Source organism: Antechinus flavipes, chromosome 3 (assembly GCF_016432865.1).
Source record: "Antechinus flavipes isolate AdamAnt ecotype Samford, QLD, Australia chromosome 3, AdamAnt_v2, whole genome shotgun sequence".
In the NCBI taxonomy this organism is placed as follows: Eukaryota; Metazoa; Chordata; class Mammalia; order Dasyuromorphia; family Dasyuridae; genus Antechinus; species Antechinus flavipes.
In genome coordinates, this window is record NC_067400.1 from 26,823,208 (window position 1) to 26,846,208 (window position 23,001).

Sequence of the window (23,001 nt, forward strand, 5' to 3'; positions counted from 1 at the left end):
TGTAAATATTTTTTTCAACAATGAGGTGTTTCAAAGCAATTACAATAAACTTATATGGAAAGTGCTATCCATATTCAGAGGAAAAAACTATGGAGACAGAATGTGGATCAAAGCATACGTTTTTCACCTTTTCTTTATTTTTGTTTTTTCCTTTCTCATGTTTTTTATTTCCCTTTTGATCTGATTTTTCTTGGGCAGCATAACAAATATGTCCTTATGAAGGGGGAAAGGGGATAGAGAGAGAGAAAAATTTGGAACACAAGGTTTTGCAAAGATGAATGTTGAAAACTATCTTTATATGTATTTTGAAAAATAAAATCTATTAAAATATTTTTTAATTTTAATTTTTTAAATTAAAAATAAAATTTGCAAATAATCTGAAATTATTCCAGTGATCTTCTTTTGGTAATATGGTCATGAATTCAGAAGTAAAAAGGACTTTCTAGGCCCTTGAGTCCAATCCTGTCATATTATAGATGAAGAAATTAATGTTGAGAAAGATTTGGTGTTTGCCCAGCATCATATGGCTAGTGTGTTTCTGAGGCAAGATTGGAATCCAGATTTTCCTGACTCAAAATCCATTGCTTTATTAGCTATAGGATATCAGATAGCATATCTACCATAAATATAGCAGTTATATCACAGTTCCCCTCACAACAACACTGTGAAATACATGCTATTATACCCATTTAAAAAAGCAAGAAATGGAGACAGAGAATGGAAGTTTGCATGTCCAGACTTGTCCAGACCACCCTTTCCCCTACTCATTCTTATACTCTTTCTACTGTGTCATCTTATTGTATAATCAGGTATAAATCTGGTACCAGGAAGTTGAAAGTCATTCAACAGAGAAGTTCATTAGAAGTTTATCTGTTCTCAACTTGAATATGAGTTTTGTCTCTGAATCATATGAGCAGAACCAAGAGAACATTGTTATTGGTAACAGCAATATTGTTATAAGAATGACTTTGAGTGACTAAGTCATTTTGACTATTATAAACACTCTGATTAGAGACAAATGAACCATGAAGGAAGAGGCTATCTGTATCCAAAGAAAGAACCGATAAATGGAAGTATGTAGATAGATAACAATTGCACATATGTGTACATATACATATACATATTTGTCACTTATGGTAACCATTATTGGGGGGAGGAGAAAAAAAGGAAGAAAAATGTTATATCATAACTTTATTGTAGTGTTCTGGTTGGTTTTCTGGAGGTCTCTGGACCAGCCTTCGTTTCAGCAGATTAATCACCACGAGAATAGCCACGTGTTAAAGTCCAAATTCTTTATTGTCTCCTTCATAATCTAGTTTCCTTGCTTACCACCACAGTGGTATGAAATGGAGTGAATCTCTCTCCTTGGCTCCAAGAGCTTGAGCTCCCGTCTCCAGTCCTCTGTCTTCTCTGAGTCTGACCCTGGTTGAGTTTGTCACACTTTATATGCTATATTTTAATTATATCATCTTAGATGTGAATCTTATGAAACTATATTAAATACTAAGTACATGTACTGAACTAGAGAACTATTAATCACCATGCTAAACTAGATAATCATTATATTATCAATTCCACTGAGTTAGTACCTTGTAAGAATCCTTATTTCAAGTACAGAGTTCTGTTCCATAACACTTTATTATTATTATTATATTTTAATAGTAAGTTGTACCTTATCAATTTGCAGTCTCATATGTAATCATCTTTTTTTCCCATTCTATTAGGGAACTTCTTGCTTTATTTCATAAATTAAAAATAAAATAAACAAAAAAAAATTTAAATAAAAAAATGAGTCATATGACTTTGGGATCTTTAACTTAGATTAAAAGAATATTTTTGATCATGTTATTTTCATAATACTGTAAGAAAACATTTAAAGTTGTAAGAGCTCATAGAAGTCACTTTGTCTAAGACTAATTTTACAGATGAAAAAATGAAGATCTAAAATCCTAGACTTGTCTAAACCCCCAATCTTCAGACAAGAGACAGAGGTAGATGTGAATTCTACATCCTTTAACTCTAAATTGAGAGTGCCATGCTGTTCCTTGCACTTTATTGTCTTCCCTCTGTTTCTCTCTACATCATTCCAATGAGTATGCTCAACTACCCCCCCAACTCCAATGTTATTGTTAAGAAACTTGTAGAAATAGAAAGATCGTTAAGAAAAAAATGGATGTGTCTACATTCAAGAATAAAGAAAAGGCTGGATTTCAATTTAGATATTAGTTAAAATAAAAATACAGTATTTTTTTCCCATCTAAATTTTCAGTCTTCTTGAAACCAATCTATGGATCCCTTGGTAAGAATCCCTAAGAGTTGCAGGCTTTATGATAGATCATATATGCAGAATATAAGGAGATACATGGGAAAAAATTAGATAATGTGAGAAAGCATAACTAGATTTTTATCTGCCCCATTGGAGAGAATTTCCACATCAATGAGAGCAAATAACAAAATCTTTGTTGATGCAAGGAAAAATTAAGGAATAATTATAAAGATCTACCTGTAGAACTGGGCTTTTCTAGGCAAGACAGGTCCTTTCTCTCTGGAAATATTCATATGAAGGTTCAAATGATAACTTGACAGGGGTGTTATAGAAGAGAATTCTTCAAGATCACATTTGACTAAATGGACTCTGAGTTCCTTTCCAATACTGGGTTTGTGTGAAACAGAATCACTCACATTCATTTCCCACCCCCCCACCCCCCGCAGCATATAATCTTCAGGATAATTTTCTCAGAAAAGTTTCAGCTTTTGGCATCATTTCAAATGTTACTTTGGAAAGATCTTCATCCTGAAATAACCCAAGAAATTAGCACATTTTCATTAAGTAAAAAGTAGTAATTCCTGAATATCATCTCTTTTACAGCATGCCTTCCTGGTACATATGGTCCAAACTGCCATTTGAACTGTTCTTGTCAGAACAATGGGACTTGCAATAGATTTACCGGCTTCTGTCAATGTCCAAAGGGTTACTATGGGAATAGCTGTGATCATCGTAAGTACTGTGGCATTTAAAAGCATTTAAAAATACAAGCAAAGAGGGAAAGTATAAATATGTATATTGTTCAGAATATTATCAGTCTAATTTACCATTTTTAGGATAACTGTCTAGAAGCCATCTCATGGTCCTAAATTGTTGTTATACAGGTATTAATGGTGGCTGCCCTGAACCATACATAGACATGGTAGAGGTTCCGTTGCACTTCATTCATTGCATCAATACAGTAATGCCATCAATGATTTTTTTTTCCAGTTTATTCACAATTTTCCTTTCTTAGAGATATCTTTGAAAATTGACTTCTCATTGCTCTCAATAAAGTATTTCCAACACACATTTCTTCTGCATGCACGAGATCCAGCACAGCCAATCTTCCCAATCTAATTCTTCTAAAGATCATTTCCTTTTTATCACATTGAATGCCGGGATATTAGAATTTGAATATGATGATTCCATCATCATCTATGGTAAGAGAAGATTGATGGAGAATTGTCCCACAAAAAAAAATCATATTCACTGACTCTTATTAATAATATTTGTTCATATTGTTATCGGGCAGCTAGGTGGCACAGTGAGATAGAGTACCAGGCCTGAAGTTAAGAAGACTTTATGATTTCAAATCTGGTCTCAGACACACTTTGTGACCCTGGACACATTACTTAACCCTATTTGCCCCAGTTTCTCAACTGTAAAACGAGATGGGAAAGGAAATGGCAAGCTACTTAGTATGTTTGCAAGAAAACTCCAAATGGGATCACAAAAAATTGGACATGATTGAACAGCAACAGCATTTATGTTATTCTCTTTTTTCTAGAAACATTTTTTCTTACTAATTTGGATAGGGGAGAATTATTAAATAATTCGCTCTAAGAGAACTATAATCCAGTGAGTACAATAATCTGGACCTCAATTCATTTATATATATATATATACATATATATGTATATATTTATATTATATAGATATTTATATAGTATGTGTATGTATATATATATGTATGTATACACATATTATATTATGTGTTCATATATGTGTGTATATGTGTTTATATGTGTTACTTGCTTTGTACAAAGCATTGTACTATACATTGGGGAATATAGAGATAAAAATAAATTACTCCCAGTCTTTAATTACTTTAAGTCTTTTAGGTCACAGAAAGGAAAGGAAAGGAGGACACAGCTACAACATACACAAAGATAAGTTAATATAAGTAAATTAAGGAGAGTGGAAGAGGAAGAGGATGACTAATGTTGATGTGATGCAGTAAGGCTTGTAAAAAACACTTTGAATATATTATTTCATTTGATCCTCATAGCAACCACTTGAGATAGCTACTATTATTTTCCTGACTTTATATAGAAGGAAACTGGGGCATCTTGTCCAGGATCACACAGTCAGTATAGGATGTTTGATTTGAACCTAGACTGTTTTGCTCCAAAGCCACAGCTCTATTCACTACCTCATGCTATTTTCTGACCAGACTACAGATGGCTCTGCAGAAGAAATGACCCTTGAGATGATGAATGTAAGGGGAGAATTAAAGATTCTGAGAAGCTATGTGGAGAAGAGTCCATTCTCTCTGAAGACTCAATAATAGCCTTTGAAAAGAGATGAATGGCGGTTAGACACTCTAGCTGTTGTTTGTGGCCAGTGGGTTTCCACTAAATTGAATTCCTATTATTTTCTCTACTCTTCGGGAACCTTCAGCAGTTCAGGACTGTTAATGACAACTGTGAGGATGCCTAAAGTAGAAAGATGTTTGAATAGGTTGGCAAAAAAATAACTAGCCTCCAGATTTAGAGGTGAGGTTATGAGAGAACAAAATACTAAAGCAACTATAATTTACTGATTCATATCCAGTACACGATATGCAGCATAATCAAGTTAAATAGGTTGATAGAAACCTAAGTAGTCTCGTGTCCCAGCCAAGTTTCTTCTCTGAGTCAGAGGAAATATAGTACTCCAAACCATTTTTGGTTTCCACCCTACCCATTATGATGAATTACATCAATATATTCATGTAAAGACATGGGTTCTCAGTCAGCAGGATGAAAGACAGAACTCTGTTCTAACTGTAATTGTCTTTATTGAAACAAGACTGTCAGACCTCACCATCCCTTCAAAGTTCAATCTCAGTGCACATTTAACTGGTTGAACACATTAGAACTTAGTCAACAAATATTGTATTAAGCCTTTGCCATGTGCCAGGCACTGTCTGGGCACTGGGAATATAAGGAAAAAGAAAAACAATAGTCCTTTCTCTCAAGGACCTCCCATTAGAATGAGGAGGCAACATACAAATAATTAAGAGCATACAAATTCTATATGAAGGAGCTAAAAGGCAACCTCAGAGGAAGAACATTATTTTGGCCACAGCAATCAAACTTGCCTCTATTTACCTTTATGGAATTTTCATTCATGGGATCTCACGTACTCTTTGAGTCTTGTTTTGCTTCTTCAGAGACTAAAAGACTTATCCAAGATGACATAGTCTGAGTCAAAGATGTCATCAGAAATCAAATCCTCCCAACTCTGAGGCAGTCAGTTATCCATGTTACATGTTCTCTCCATTTATTTGGGATATATTTGTACTCTCTTATCGCCATACAAGTGGCAGTGTGGCAGAGTAGATAGATAGTCCTGAGGTTAGGATATCTGGTGATGTTGTGATGTTGGTCAAGTCATCACTTACAGGGGCTCTAGGTAGCCCCCCCAATGCTCCAAGTTGTAGAAAAGGGGCCAACTTGTACTTTTAGAAGTAGTTTCCTTACCTGAGAGACGTCTGTATCAACACTATTGATATGCATTTTCCCCTAGGAGAGTGTAAGCTCCTTGAGTACAGGAAGAGTGTCATTTTTTAAATCTCTGTTTTGCCAGGATCTGGCACATAGAGAGTGCTTAATAAAGGCTTCATGGGTGAATGAATTCAAGATCTTTCTCAGCTGCCTGATTTCTGATTATGTCCTCGGAGGAAGCCAAGAGACATCATTCTACCTGCAATTACCAATCAGTTTTGGATGAGAGTGATCTAGGGCATTGTACAGAGATAACACTACCAGCAGAGGTCCACTGTAAAAGGGACTTGGCTGATTTTAAAATGAAATTACACATGTGTAGTCCCGTGAAAAATTTCAAATGCCATATGAGAATTACTTGTTCTTATTGTTTGTAATTACAGATGAGCACTTTATAACCATAGATATAAAAAATAGCTATAGCCAGTTCCTCTTCCTGCTTAACAGCTGATCTAAAAAGGCAAACTTCCTTTCTTACAATAGATAATGAAATCAGGTGAAGCATTAATAATGAGAGGTATTACAGTGCAGACAATGGAGAAAAAGCTAGAGTGTCCGGACACCCTGGGCCCAAGACCAGCCCTGACATATAACAGCTGTGTGACCAAAAATGAATCACTTAACTACTCCCTAAGAGTCCAAGTTAACAAAGGATTGCTTATCTTCCTCGCTGGGGGGAGTCACCATAGAGGACTTCTATGTGTCAATCATATCACAAGTTCAGGCAAAATAATAACAACATAGTGTGTATCGAAAAAAAAAAAGAATGACCTTTCTTGCACAAAGAGTACAGAATAAACATTATAGAGAAAAGAGTAAGGGAGGGACAATGTTTTAAGGTGAGAAGTGAACAGATTTAGAAGTTGGGGGATCTGGGTTTAAATATGGAAACCATTTAAACTTCCTAGACTTTAGTTTCCTTGTATACAAAATGAGAAGATTAAATTAGAGACCTACTTTGTACACTCATAAATGGGTGATTCTACTTTTTAAGAAGAAAATAAAAAGTCAGGCAAGAAAAGGGGAAAAAGAGAATTATAATATTTTTTAAAGATTACAACAACCACAATACTCATTGCCTAATTGTTTTTTCTTTATTTATTTTAATTTATAGAAAAAACAAGCACATGAAGTTGCAAATGCATTGCGTGCAGCTTCTTTTTACAACCCGTTTGTTAATTTCTGAACCTAGTAGGCCTTTTACAAAATTTTAGGTGAATAGAATAAATAAGCCCAGTAGTCTGGGTCAGTTATTTTTATCACTTGCAATGCTTGAGAATAATAGAGAATGTGTAAATCAATTAACATCTCAGTGCTATAATTTCAGAGCTGGAAACAACCTTCGAGATCATGCAATCCAACTCACTTCTTTACAGATAAAGAAACATCAGCCAAATCTGGAATTCTCTGCCAAGTCTTCTGCCTCCACATCCAGGATTCTTTCATCTACAATACACTGTTCTATGCTCTAATCTAGTCACTTGAGGAAGATCAAATTATAAATTTCCAGTGGCTACAGGCAGGATAAACTGGGACTTGAATATCAAGCAGAAACAGCTGGTCTTTAGCCTAGAGACATTAGAAAACCATTCAGCGTTTTTGAGTAGAAAAGCAGAATGATCAAAGCTCTGTTTTAGAAAGATGAATCCAGAGATCATTTTTAGAAGAGATCCAGAAGGAGAGAATCAATACTCTTTCAACATGTATTAAGCATCTACTATGTGTCAACCACTGTTGTAGGCAATGTGGGTACAAATAAAACATTTAGTAAGCAGTTACTATGTGTCCGACCCTGCCACATTGTAAACATAATGAATGAAAAAATCCTGACTTTCAAGGAGATTATATTTTAATGGAGAGATAACAAGTGTATCTATGTATGTATAGATGTGTGTGTATATTTAAGTAGAATTAATGTAAAGCTGAAATATACTAGCACATACAAAGTAGTTGAATACAAAGTAGTTTTGGGAGAGCAGATATTATCTTTTGAGAGAATCAAGAAACACTTCCTTCAGAAGATAGTATTTGAGTTGTTTCTAAAAAGAAGAAAAGGGTATTCTCTACAAGGAAAAAGTAAGAAAGAAATGCCTTCTAGACATAGAGAGCTTTCAGTGAAAAAACATGGAGATGGGAGATGGAATATAACGAAAGAAGAACAGAGAGAAGACCAATTTGGATGTATCACAAAATTCAAGAGGGGAAGTAATGTCCAATGAGGCTGGAAAGATAACTCAGAGGCAGGTTGCTAATTTAGTGGCACAGTGGCTAGTACCAGACTTGAAATCAGGGGTGACTGGGTTCAGCTTCTATCTAAGCACTTATTAGCTACCTGACTGGGAAATTCACTTCACCTCTCTTGATCTCAGCTATCTCATCTGTAAAATAAAAATACTAATAGCTCTTACCTTTCAGGGTGTTATGAAAATCAAATGAGATAATATTTGTAAAGTACTAAGTAAATCTTGAAGCGTTTCATAAATTATTATTATTATTATTATTTTTACAGGATATAAATTCTCTTTGTCTTTTCCAGTTTAATTACTGGGATTAATGCACACATACTTATTTTAAAAACTAAAATGTTTTCATCAAACTCTTAAAGATTTTTTTCCTTTTAATTCATTGGCTTAGTTTACCAAGATCAAGTGAGATATTATTTGTAAAGCACTTAGCGCATCACAAGCGCTGAATAAATGCATATTCCTTCCTCTTTCTCTACCTTCTCACACAAACCAAAAATAGATTGGTTTCATTTGTTTTTTTTCCTCTTTAGGAGGGGCAAAATCACATATTGCCATTTCTATTCCACAGAATGCCCTCCTGGATTTTATGGCTTGGACTGTGCTCATCCTTGTGATTGCAGAAATGGAGCCAGGTGTGATGCTGAGAATGGCAAGTGCATCTGTCCCGTAGGTTACAATGGCAGCCGCTGTGAAAAAGGTAGAGTCCAAGTATATTGGAGTATTTACCAACTAATCCATCAAGAAGCATTTATTAAGAACCCACAGTGTGCTAGATACTGTGAATGCAAATCAAAAATGTAAACAATCTCTGACCTCAAGGAGCTTATGTTCTATTGGGGAGAGAAATGTGCTTCTCTAAGTATATATAACATAAATATATTTGAAGTAACAAGGCAGTTACATGAAATAATTGGAAAGGGAAGACATTAGCAGTTGGGAACATACGGAAAAGGTTTATGTTAATGTTAATATTGAAAGTGGTGCTTGATCCATACCTTAAAGAGAAGGATTCTGTTACAGAAAAGCAAGATTCCAGATATGGGAAATGATCCATAAACAAAATATATTTCAGTATTTATATATAAAATTTCTCTTTATTCAGGAAATCTCTTCATCTGAGAATGACAACAAAAAATGAAACAAATGTGCAAATAATGCATATTTGTATGCATATATGTGCATATATACATACATGCATTCATATACATGATTTGGAATTAGGGTTTTGGTTCAGAGCCACCCCTAATTTGATTCCAATATGATTTCATAGATATAGGCTCTGCATGCAAGTCTTGCTCTTGAGACACATATTAGCTATATGTCTTTGGGAAAGCTATTTAATCTCTCAGTGTCCCAAGCAACACTTTAATAAATAAAAATGGAGAAGCAACTAGGTGGCACAGTGGATAGAGCAACCAGCCTTTGAGTCAGGAGCATGTAAGTTCAAATTCTTCCTCAGATACTTACAGGTTGTATGACCCTGGGCAAGTAACTTAACTTTGATTGCCTAATAGGGGGAAAAAGGAATTTCAACTCTGAATTGGTAAAAGCAATTCCCATAGCAGGAGTTCCTCACAAGATGAAATCACAAGTGTAGGACAAAAAAAGAAAATGTCTTCAGAAACTCTCTTATTGTTTCTCTTTCTCTGCCATTAATAGAGTGCCCATTTGGAACCTTTGGAGATAGGTGCCAACAATTTTGTGACTGTGAAGGATCAGGACCCTGCCATCCTGTTACTGGGAAATGCTTTTGTCCCCCTGGAAGAACTGGAGACAGATGTGATCTTGGTATGGTTAAGAAGCACTTTCTGTGTGGTTCCATTAACATGAGGGAAGTATTTGGCCCCCTCACTAGGAGGAAAAGTGGAGGGCTGCCAGTTGTTTGCGTGACAGAATCTTTCACTCAGGCTAATGTTACAAGGGGTAAAAGATCTCAAATATCTCTACTGAGTTGTGGGCTGCTTTGAATACCCCCTTTAATGGGCACCCCAAAACAAGGCTTGGAAAATTTGTCACTATATTGTCATGCAAGTGTACGGTTACAAAGAGCCTTTCTTGCTGACCTTCAATGTCAAAAATAATGAACTATTATCATTCTTAAATGTCATTGGAGTAGAGTGACCAAAAGTGACATGAGCAGGTTCCTGCAACTGACTAGAAGAATAACCCACTTCTAACCAAAAGGTGATACCAGTATAATATCATGCAAAGAATATTGGGTTTGAATTTAGGGCTTGGGTTTAAATTCTAAATTTGCCACATACCTCCTATGTGAACTTTTGGGACCTCAATTTCCTCTTATGTAGAAAAATGAGGAGTTTGGACAAAAGAGTCTTTAAGGCACTTTCTTGCTCTGAACTTATGTATAATCCAATGAGATGACCTGAAATATTGTAGACTTCCTGAGGATAGGAGTTAGATTTTTTTTTTCTGTATCCAGAGAATCTAAAACAATACTCAGCTCATATTCATAGGTCCATGATAAATACTGATTGATTGGTTGATTAATGAAGTGTTGGGTCCTAACCTTTTGGATGTTCTTTTGAATTTGTAGGATTCAAGTGCTTTTCTTTCCTCATATGTTTTCCTTTTCATATTGTATGAAGATACATTAATGGAAAAAAAAAGCCACAATGATAAAGACTGCATTTGTATAGTTTTATCTTAATGCCTGAGGAGTATGGTGGAATGGATACAGAGCTAATCTCAGAGTCAAGAAGACCTTGATTCAATTCTGGCCTCTGACACATAAAGGATATATGACTCTGGGCAAGTCACCTAACATCTCAATGGTCCCAAAACAGCACCTGACTCTCTAATGTTGAGAAGGTACCAATCTCAATTAAGTATGTAGAATTGCCTTCTCGGGAGCCTCTTATGATAATGAAATCCTAAGTCCAGTAATGTCTCATCCCATCTTGATATCATAATGATGAAGTAAATAGGTTGACTAAATAACTAAAAGTTATATAATCAAAAGTCTAGAGTAAGAAGGAAGCTCAGAAACCATCCAGTCCCAAACCCTCATTTTATAGATGAAAAAATTAAGGATGAAGGAGGTTAAGTGACTACTGGTAGTAAGCTCCAAGGTAAGATTTGAACCATCATCATCCATTATTAGACAATCTGAGTATTTTAGATCAAAGAGCTGATGCAGGCTTACTATAGCTAAACTTGGTTTTAGCCACACAAAGAAATCAACTCAGATTCTGCTTACAAGAGAATTGGTCTGCCAGTCAGCTCACTATCTTCCTATAAGAATGATCAGAATAGTCAAAGTTACTGGCTGTCCTTCTGTCCATCCAGGTTCCCACAGTCATCAGTGTTGTTAACTTTTCTTTCCTCATCAGTACCATTGAGAACAGCTTCTTCTGTTATTATGTCATTTAGAGTAGTTTCTTTTCTCAGCTGGGATGAGTCTTGAATCTATGGAGTCACTGAGAAAGGGGTATCTGAATTTTGTCATATCTTCAGGTTCTAAATATAATCAGATTAAATTCTCAAAACTTTTTTTTTCAAATCCATCATGGAAGCAGTGTGAATAGCTACTTATGATCAGTTTACCAAAAGTGGAATGGATTGCCTCAGGAAAAACTGGAGATCTTCAAGAAAGATCTTCACTAGAGATCTTCAAGAAAAGTTCACTTGCTGGATATATTTTAAATTAGTTTATTTTGGAATATATGTTGCTCTGTGAGTCCCCTAATCTGTTCCATAACCCTAAAATTCAATGATTCAACAAAATAATTATTCCAAGTCAGTGAATTTACAAATCATGAGAGTTATTCAAGTGTTATTAAAGAGAAAAGGAATGGTTTTCTCTTGTCCAATCCTATAACTTTGAAATAGGCTCTAGAAAACAGAGATGTTATAAGTTTCAGTGGAAAGGAAATCCCCTCCAGACTCCCTCCCAAGTTCAACCTCCTAACTCTCTGGCACATCTAAAAGTTTGCAAGCAAAGTTCCTAAGGGGCTGGATCTCAGAAGCAAAGTGTCCACTGCTGTTGGATAACATGAGAGCCCCTTGCTTTGTCATAAGCTCGCTGGGGGCATCCTGGTCCACACAGACTTGTTACAAGGCCTGTTTTATTTGCATTTTTATTTTCAATTAGGCTCAGTTCATCTGTGATATTAACTGTGAGCAGCTGTGACTATGCAGGAGTCATAAAGATAAAAGACCTAATTTTAATTTGAACCCTGGTAAAGGACCCATTAAATGGCCATAATGTTAATTCAAAAAAGAATATAACGAGTTTTTATGGGACTATTTCCCCCTACTTGGTAAATGAACATTTGCAGGCTTTCAAACAGATGTCTTAAAGACATGTTATTAACATGAAAATGTGGTATTGCCGAAATTAAAATCAGGCTCCAGATTGTAGAGAAGAGATCTTGCCTTGTAACATTAAAAAAAAAAAAATGGGAAAGTCTAAGCTCCAGACCTAGCTGAAGAATCCCCCTCTTCCTTTCTCCCTCCCCTTTTCTCTTTTTCTCCTCCTCCTCCAAAGCCAGGCTGGGTGTGTTGGCTTGAATTTGAAATGACACAGAAAAATATTTGGTATTTATTCAATGGTTGATGTGGTTTAAAGAAAAACACTCCTGCCACTGACCATATTTCAGAGAAGTCCTTCATACTGTCTATGGCTCTTTTTACTCTTCTTCTTATTTCTTCATTTGGGAAAGATTTAATGTTATTGTTCAGATGACTTTGGGAACAATAATGCCAGGAACTCTTGTCAACTTATGGAGCACAAAAGGACCACTCCATAGATGTGTCTTGAATTGGATGGAGTGTGGTGAACAAACAGAACCCTTAATTTTAAAAGTGAGATTATGGGTTCAAATCCTACCTTCTTCACTTTACATGAAAGCAGCTCCCATTTGTCATTTTTCTTCTCCTGGCTTCAATTTCTTCATCCATAAAAATGGAAGGATTGTACTACATGACCAATTTAGATCCATGACTATAGTATCATTCATCCCATCTTTAAATCTATGACCCTATGACCCTATGCATTTTAGAATCTTATTTACATGATCTTTCTTTCCTTCTTTCTTTCTTTCTTTCTTTCTTTCTTTCTTTCTTTCTTTCTTTCTTTCTTTCTTTCTTTCTTTTTCCCTCCCTCCTTCCTTCCTTCCTTCCCTTCCTTCCTTCCCTTTTTCTTTCTTTCTTTCTTTCTTTCTTTCTTTCTTTCTTTCTTTCTTTCTTAGGTAATTGGGGTTAAGTGACTTGCCCAGGGTCACCACAGCTAGGAAATGTTTAGTGTCTAAAATCGGATTTGAACTCAGGTCCTCTTGACTTCATGCTGTTCCAACAGACCTCACTTAGACTATTGTGTTCTAATCTGGACACCAAAGTTTAAGTAGAACACATATGGAATAGGAGTGTATATGGAGGAAATGATGAACGGCTTCTGGAACCCCTATCCAAGAGGCTTAATTGAAGAAACTGGGCCTGATTCTATTGGAGAAGAGAAGATTCAGTGGGGAGATGAGAGCTATGTTATTGAGGGGCTTTCCTCCAGAGGAAGGTGGACCCCAAGAAAGCAGAAACAAGAACAGTAGAAGAAAAATACAAGAGGTAAATTTAGGCAAAATGTTGGGGAAAACTTCCTAGCAATGATTTATTATTCAAAAGCAGAATGGGTGACTTCAAAAGAGATCTCCCCTCTTCTCTTAAGCAAGGGAAGGATGCTTACTGCTTGGATATGCTGGGGCAAGGGTTGACTGGACTGGGTAATAACCAATATACCTACGAGATCACAGAATTCCAGGCCTCCAAGACTGGTTAGAAGGCAACCCAGTCATTTATTTTCTTGTGGGTGAGGCTTTTCACCCATCCCCACAATCCTGGGAAACTGAATCTATCAATGGACTGTTAGGTATCACCATCACAACCTGGGCTGTTGACAATTGGTCCTTCACCTAGAGCAAATACCCCAAGCTGTAGGGGAACATAGGGGCCTCCTTTATTGTTGTCCCTCCCATTGAACTAGTCCTGGCTCCTGTGTCCTATTTCTGAACAATCAAACACATAATTCAGTCCATTCCAAATAACTTTATAAAAACTCAGTTGGACCATATGGAAAAACTAGGAGCTGATGAGGGAGAATGTGTGTGATAAGCTAACTTTTGTGGGGTTCTTTGAAAAATTTAAGAGCAAAGTTAAAGTGTGGGCTATGTCATTCTTCATCATGCATCTGAGCACTTCAAGGATCAGTGATAACTCCAGGCATGGGACAGCCTCCCACCAAACTCTCTTGATCTGTGTAGATAGCCTTTGAAAGCAGCTGTGAGCAAAGCTTCATTCTATGGCCTTGACTAGGCTGGTCTTCAGAACTTTCCAGTCCTAGCCTAGTGGCTTCCCAGCTTCCCAGCTTGGGGAAGACCTGCCAGACTTTGCTCTCCACACTTGGATTCTTCCAATTCCAGAAACCCTTTCATACCCTAATGAAAAAGCTGGAGGTGACCAGCATCCTAGCTAGAAGTACTCTGGAGGTCATTGTGTCCAATAAGTGACCTGAGGGTAAAGATTCATTCCCAAGATCACAGGGGCCAAACCCAGGCCCACTCCATCAGCCACCTACTAGGTACCAGGAACTGTGCTAAGTACCTTAAAAATATAATTTCATTGGATTTTCACAAGAGCTCTGGGAAATAGGAGTTATTCTTATCTCCACTTTTACCAATGAGGAAACTGAAGCAAACCTAAGTTGAGTTGACTAGGATCATACAACTAATAAGTGTCTGAAGGAATTTGAACTCCAGGTTCAGTACTCTACCCACGGCACCACCTAATTGCCCTTACTGGAGCCTCCTTCCAAAATAGCATTGTTTTATTTTGCAACTATTGACAGAGAAAACAAGACTAATCTCAGAACCAGAAAAATTCAAATTCCCATCTCTGAGATATACTGGATTATGACCATAGCAAAGTCACATGATCTTTACTACGTCAAACATCTCTCTAAGATTAGAAAATTCATAGAACGTACCAACCTTTTTTGGTATAGGGACACTTTTCACTCAGGACATTGCCCTGCTAATGTGATCATAGATGTAGTCTCTATCCTTAAATTTTCCACAAACTTATACATATAAATGTCATCTCCACAATAGAACATAAGCTTCTTGAGAGCTTCATCTGTTTCCTCCATTTCCTAATACAAAGACTTGAACATAAAAGATTTTTATTAAATGCTTGTTGATTGATCACTTGACAACTACTCAGTTTCCAACATCTCCTCCACATGACTTCTCTGCTGTGATATGCAGGAATATTTAAATAAGACTTTTAAAACTAAAAGCTGCTCTCCTATCCTCTCTTTTCTCCACTTCTCCCCTGATCTCCTGAATTTCTTATCCCCTTCTCTTTTTCCAGAAAACTAATCCTTTTCATTATATAACATTCCAGAGGAGGAAGAAGATACCACATGGTTAACCAGCTGACTTTATGAGACTATCATTATCTTATTGAGAGCCAAGAAGCAATAACAAAAATCAATATGAATCCAGAAAAATATATCTTGTAAAGTTCTGCTTCATTTCTTTTTCTTTTTCACTTTACAGAATGCAGATCAGATCGGTATGGGCCCAATTGCTCTCTGCAGTGCCAGTGTTCCCCAGGATCCCAATGCAACCCTCAGAATGGGAACTGTGTAAGCCCCTTGAAAAGGATGGAGCCAACCTCTGAAGAAAACGACCTAGAGAAGAAATAGCCCAGAATGAAGGTTCTTTAATGCATTCAAAACCAAAAAAAAAAAAAAGTATTCTATGTTACGCTCAATGTAGTCAACCAGTCTTTCTCAATGGATGAGGAAGAATGGAATCCACACTATGGAAATCTGGCCCTTGCTTGACTTTCTGCTTCTATACTTATAAACACACACACACACACACACACACACACACACACACACACACACATGCAAACCTCTAGTTCAACCTCTAATTCCTACTAATAAATAATATAATCCAGAACATGATAATGATTTTCCAAGTACCAAAATTAATCACACTCATTAAAAATAAACTTTTAAAAAATATTTACAAATATAATTTTAATTTGGAAATGAGTTCCTCTATTTAGTCAGAGAGTCATATTTCCTTATTAATATTTTCTAAATATTCTCATACGTATTTCTTGCCCTATGTTTTCTGAGAGAGCTGAGAATTAATCCTTCTGAAGAGTGGGATAGAAATATGGCACAGGCAATTTGCAAGAAAACCATTCAAAGATCTAGTGGTAGTTTAAACATAATTAACAAACAAAAAGGGAAACAGGGCATAGATGGAAGGAATTTTAAAAGTCATCTGTACCAATCACCAATCTTTGCAGATGAGGAAACTCAGTCCTAGAGAGTTTAAATGACTTGCTTTGTAGTCATACAGGTAATAAGTAGCAGAGTCTGGACTTCCTGGTTCAAAAAGAAAGATGTTTTAAACCGCATGATTTGGGGAGATCCTCTGTTTTCATCTCTTTTAGAGGGAAGTTTTTTTTTTCTTTTTATTTATAAAGGTTCTTGATCTTACTTCTGTTGCTGACCTTGTGAAGTTTACACTCTGCTCTTACTCACAATTATATAGGATGGATATAATGGGCCTTTCAGATAAAATGGATAATTATTAGTCCAGTGTCTAAAAAGTGATGTGGACATTTAGAATGACAATTTGTTTAGTAAAAAAAAAAATAGATAACATTCATTTGTGTTATAGCCTTCAGTATAAAATAATCTCTAAAATCCTTTTTTCTCTACATAGCATTTTGGGAGGAAAGAAAAAAGAAAAAAAAAGAAGGAAGGAAGGAAGAGAGGTAAGGAGGGAGAGAGGGAGGGAGGAAGAAAAGGAAGGGGAAAGGGAGGGAGAAAGGGAAGGGAGGAATGATGAAAAGGAGGGAAGGGAGAGAGGTAAAACATTTAGGAAAAGAGTAAGAAAGAAAAAAGAAAAAAGTTTAGGTTAGATGTCAAAAGTGTGGACACTTGGTTCATAAGAAGCTGACACTTAAGGGACCATTATAAGATTGATTGGCTTCATTGAAATTTTTTGTTTTCATAAGAAAATGTATGAATTTCCCAATGGAATCTTCATTTTCTCCATAAATTTCCATAGGATCAAAAGTTTGGAATTTAGAGGGAACATGTCAGTCATTTAATTCTTCTTTCATTTTTCAGATAAGAACACAGGCTCAAAAGGCTAAGTGTCAAAGTCACCCAGGTGGCAAGGGGCAGCAGAACTGACATTTGAACCATGATCATATCTATAGAACAGAAAGGAATTTTAGAGATCATTTAATCCAAATCATATCATTTTACAGGTGAAAAATCCAAGTCCCAGAAAGATAAAGAGACTTAATTGCCTGGGACCCCTGGGCTCTTAAGAAATGCTTGTTGATACTTGCCCAAGACTACACAGCTAGTCAGAGGCAGAATTGAAACAGACTCCATGGCCATGCCCTTTTCAATTCTACCATGTTGCTTTCATACTTTGATTACAAATCCAGACTCTTTTAAATTAAATTAGACAACAAATTGGACAGTTCATCCCATTTTTGTTTGTATTTTGCCAGTAACTTTCATAACAACCTCATTGAACTATTCAGAAAATGAAATTAATAGATCCAGCCATCATTCTTAACTCATCCTGGATCTTTTAGCATATGTTTTCAGATCTCAACAAGGCAAGTATTGAAACAAGAGCAAGGGGTTCTTAAACCAACCTTTGTAAATAAATTTCAAGGGATACATGACCTTGGAGATGGAAAAAAATTACATTTTCAATTTAGCTAATCTCAAACTGAATTTAACACTTCCTTCAATTGTTTATAAAAATAATTCAGAGAAAGGGTTCATAAGTTTCCATTAGATTGCCAAAAGAGAGTCCATTATACACATAAAAATTAACTTTTTTCCTCATGAGGCTATTTCTTATTGTCAATAGAGCAATATGCTATTATAACATACTTCAAACTATAGAGTGCAGCATTTCTATCAGTATAGATTATTTTTGTGTTTATACCTAGTACCTAATACATAGCAGGAACTTGCTAAATGTTAATTAATTGATTTAGCAAGAGAACTGTTGGTTATGGTAGGATGGAGTGTATAAAGAATGGCTTTTGCCCATGCTTTTCATAATTATGAGTCAATTTGACCAACTTAGAATTCTCTTGGGAAAAGGGGGTGGTGTGGAGGCGGAAATGATTAACAATATAACAAGAAAGCCAAGCTTCTAGCAGAATGCCTGTTTTTAATGTTCAATGACCCTTTGCTGATATAAATTTGACCTTCAAATTTGTGGGGGTGACAAAGGCCTTCTGTGCATGGATCCTGCAGGCCTTTATCAGGACGAATGGAAGACTGTACTTCCTCCATTCTGCGTTACCCTGAAATTCAGGATGCTAGAGCAGGATGCTTCCAAGAAATGTACCTAAAACTAAGTTATTTCTTAGAAGCTGATGAGCTATATGATCATAAGCTTTCTGAACCTCAGTTTCTTCATTTGTAAAATGGGTATAATAATAATGCCTATAATGCTTAGTATTACTGAAGGTCAAATGAGATCACTTGTATAAGGTGTTTGGCGACTTTAAAGTACTAGAGATATGCCAGTTAGCAACAAATTACTATTGTGCTATACATCTATTTCAAAAATGAGACTCCATTGCCAAATCCATTGACTCACCCCACTTTTTGTAAACCTCCTGGACTTGATAAAATATATGCAAATAATCATAACTACAAAATTGTCATTAGTTAGGGAGTGGAATTCATTTTGGAGAATTAAAGATTGATGTTAATTGAGTTACTATCCAGGGGCTTTTCAAGTAGGACCTTGGAAGAACAATTCTGTTGGTTAGAGCAAAGTCCATTATCATATCACCTATAATGCCAAATAGAATAAAATGGGCTGCTGTATTGGAAAATTCATGGAAATCCATGAAATTATAGGCCTTCAACATCTTTATTAAGGCATTTTTGTACTCTTTCAGCTATTTTCTTTTCAAAGAAAGAAAGAAAGAAAGAAAGAAAGAAAAAAAGGAAGGAAGGAAGGAAGGAAGGAAGGAAGGAAGGAAGGAAGGAAGGAAGGAAGGAAGGAAGGAAGGAAAGAAGGAAGGAAGGAAGAAAGAAAGAAAGAAAGAAAGAAAGAAAGAAAGAAAGAAAGAAAGAAAGAAAGAAAGAAAGAAAGAAAGAAAGAAAGAAAGAAAGAAAGAAAAACAACCTCAACTCTAAAATATAGTTGGGAGGGGAGCATTAAAAAAAAAAAAACTTTCACTAATGTATATATACATGTTCATCAATAGGTTCACTAACCATGTATTTAGAACCTGCTATGGGTAGAAAAGTGTGTTGGATCCTGGGAGAACACACTGCCTGAAACAAAATAAGCATTTAATGAATTCTTGTTTAATCAATAAAATATCAAAACACATAGAAATGTCAGCAGCTATTAACATAACTCCATTACTCAATGATTATGAAAAATTATTATTATTATTATACTTTTAGTATATTTAATGTTATCCTGTTTATCATAAATATATTAATATGTTGGTATATTCAGTATATCCTTTGTGTGTGTGTGTGTGTGTGTGTGTGTGTATATTATGTATATCATCCATATTATATATGGAGAGAGAGAGAGAGAGAGAGAGAGAGAGAGAGAGAGAGAGAGAGAGAGAGAGGGAGAGGATATAATACATACATTATAGACATCAGTTATTTTACAGGGCATTTCCAGTACAAGTTCTGTGTTTAGCCCTTCAAAGTAATATCTAGTTGCCCTAGTCTTTCTAAATTTTCTATTTGGATATTAAGATTCCCAAATAAAGCAGCTGAATGACTTGGCTAGACAATCTTTTAGAGAAACTGATAATCATTTTGAGAGCCATTCACACAAATGATAGCTCTTCAATTGGAAATACATTAGAAAGTTGGATGCTGATTTGCATGTGGATACTTTACCTTGGATTCCTAGAACCCTGGCATTCAGATATAGAAAAAACCCTAATGAGGAAATGAGTAAACATTGCCAGCATTTCACATTAAAAATTTGGTAAGAGATTTCAACTAAAACCACTTCTCTTGGTCCATCATAGATAATGTTAAGTGTACTCAAATTTTTGAAGAGTTTTAATTATTCTTTTATTTGGGGGCATAGAGTTCTAGATCTACAATTCTGTTGGTGAATGAAAGAATATAATGTAATTTATGGAGTACAAGGAAACTCCTTTTACCATTGAAAATCCATATCTACTTAGCAATCTGTGGTCTTTATACAACTGTCTGAAACAAGAAGAAGTTAAATGGTTTAGTCATAGCTCATATGTAGTAAATATAACACTTGAACTCAGGTCTTCTGGACTTCCAAATCAGCTTCCTCTCTGTTTCTCTAGGCTGCCTCTCATCCTTGGACCTAAGAAAAACATATTTCTAAATAGATTTATTCCTAATCACTTTACTCATATTTGATATTTTCCAAAAAAGAAATGCACATCTGTAGGGGGAGGGGATGGGGAGAGAATTTAGGAAACTTTAGAGCCAAACATTCAGAATGTTTTGTTTAAGTTATCACATTTTGGAATTTTTGTTTTTATTTTTGCTTTTATCTCCTTTGATCTTTAAAACAAGCCAGTGAGAATGATAGTGTGGAATTTTACCTTAACAAAACTAAGACCCATGGAATTGAAATGAATTATTAGACCAATGTCACATAAGTATGAATCACCAAGGAAAACTATAAGGGCTAGGAGTTTTTACTCCCAGGACAGATTTCATTCCATTCTTTATTATATCTCAGAGATGGATAATTCAGAGACATCCAAAGTGTTTTCTTCATGCCTAAAAATAAGAGCTGAACTATTTAAATGTCTGAGACTATATTTGACTTTAGGTCTTTCTGACTGCAGTCCCAGGATTCCACCTACTGTGTCACCTATTCCAATTCTGTCTCTGACTACTACTAATTGTATGATTCTATCCCTTGAGCAGTTCTCTAGGAATTACTAAGTTGACATATTGAAATTTGGGTTGGTGGAAGAAATTCCCATACTGAGACCTCTCTACATTGGAAAAAAAAATGCTAGATTCTTCTTGTTTCCTCAAGGCATTGCCCTAAACTCAAGTAACACAAAGGTTACTTTGTGAAATAGTTTCTGCCTTCTAAATGGTTATTGTCTTCTAGAGAGTAACTATGAAATATGTCTGTCTCTGTATCTGCTTCTGTATGTATATGTGTGTGTGATGTATATATGCATGTGTCATTACTCAATTTTGGTGTTTTCTTTGCAAAAGGTCCATAGTTTATTTGGTGCATAAACAAAACAATGATTTTAAGTACCACATAGGCATAGGGATTTCATGGTAAGAAGCCAGGTGGGTGGAGAGAAGGGAGAAATCTCTTTTCTCCCATTCCACGTCCATATACGTCATTCTGTTCTATTTTGATATATTGAGTGGGTTCATAAAGTATTCTAGCAAGGTGCTTTTTAAGAAAATGATTATGGTAAAAGTTAAGTAATTATCCTCAGTATTTACATAATAATGAATTTCTGTTTATTTATTTGAAGTACTATACAAATCAAGCATTCATTTTTCCTTCCATGCATTATAATATGCCTGATATCTTGTTTGTATTGACTGATCCTTGATTTAGTAAAGCCTTACCTGACTTCTGCCTTCCTATATGTAAACTCACACTTACATCAATTCCCTAAATACACACAACCCACAAGCATATCAATAAGTTTATTATTAATTTATGTAACTCAAAGTATTTTTCTATTTAAAAAAAATGTGCCAATCAATACATTCTTCATTTACTAGAAAGGCAGTACTTTGATGAGGTTGAGTCTGGCACTACATGTTAAGGTTTGGGACCAAATCATAGAGTTCCATAGAATTCACATGTGAAGAATTCACAATGGCTTTCTCCTTACCAAAAGATACCTTTATTTATTAGGCATTATTGACAAAATGAAGAGATCAAATAAACATCAGGACTAGTAAATATGAAATAGATTTGGGGGAGCATATAATTAGCAAGGAGAATGGTTTTAACAATTAGCAATGAAAAAGCCAAGTTCCCCCAGTGGAAAGGAGAAAGGGAATATCCCATTTATTGGTAGGCTAAATCCACAGAAGAGTTTATCATGCTAAAAGAGTTAGCTAGCTATAACAAGGAGAAAGACACCATGAGGCATAGGCTAGAGGTGAGAGGAAACACCCCATACAGCAGAATGCCATCGTGGCTAACCCAAAAGGGATTCAGCAAAGATGGCATAAACCATGGGCAGATTTACTGGGGAAATTTAACCTCAGGGATGTGATATCATAATTTGATTTTCTGATTGGATATAGTAAAGCAGAATTTCCCCAAGACCTCCATAGGGATGGGACTGTAAACCCAAACTAATCCCCATCAGTGTCCTTCCAATGCTTACATCAGTAGTATTAGAATCTTATCAATACTTCAGACTTGCTCTGTGAATCCTATCTATTTACCCAGAATCTCATCATTTCTGGACCAAATAAGAGTTTATTTGCAAATTTGCATCTTTAAATATCCTTATTTCTAAGTTTACTGTTTGCTCATAGATACCCCAAAAACTAGACCTTTGAAATTCCCAGAAGCAATGTTATCTTTTGAGACATTCATTTTCCTCTTTGGATAAGATTCTTCATGGAACTTTAGTCTGCAATTTATATGTATACTAAAAACCCAGTAAATAATTGTATATTTACATTTAAACCAATTAACATAGTTGGGAGATGTGACATAAATGGTGCTTTTCTAAAATAAAACCAAAGGAGGAATTATGATTATATGTTGGCAAATGAGGACAGCATATTTTCATTAAAATTAATATGTAACTTGAGGGTATAACGGCTTCTTTTAATGCTTAAGTAATATCAGAGATTAAGGGTACCCATAGAATTCTTAACAGCAAGCTAAAATCCTCTCTT

At 35.5% G+C, this 23,001-nt stretch overlaps 1 protein-coding gene across 1 annotated transcript in view; it reads left to right on the top strand.

The window, feature by feature from the left end:
* The window catches only part of LOC127552853 (multiple epidermal growth factor-like domains protein 6), a 91,075-nt gene extending 75,123 nt beyond the window's left edge, over positions 1 to 15,952 (top strand). The window contains exons 5-8 of the mRNA XM_051983135.1: positions 2,870 to 2,998; positions 8,611 to 8,739; positions 9,702 to 9,830; positions 15,611 to 15,952. Coding sequence (XP_051839095.1) covers positions 2,870 to 2,998; positions 8,611 to 8,739; positions 9,702 to 9,830; positions 15,611 to 15,759 — 536 coding nt within the window. The 3' untranslated portion in view covers positions 15,760 to 15,952. The remainder of the gene's footprint in view (positions 1 to 2,869; positions 2,999 to 8,610; positions 8,740 to 9,701; positions 9,831 to 15,610) is intronic.
* Positions 15,953 to 23,001: the final 7,049 nt, after the last annotated feature.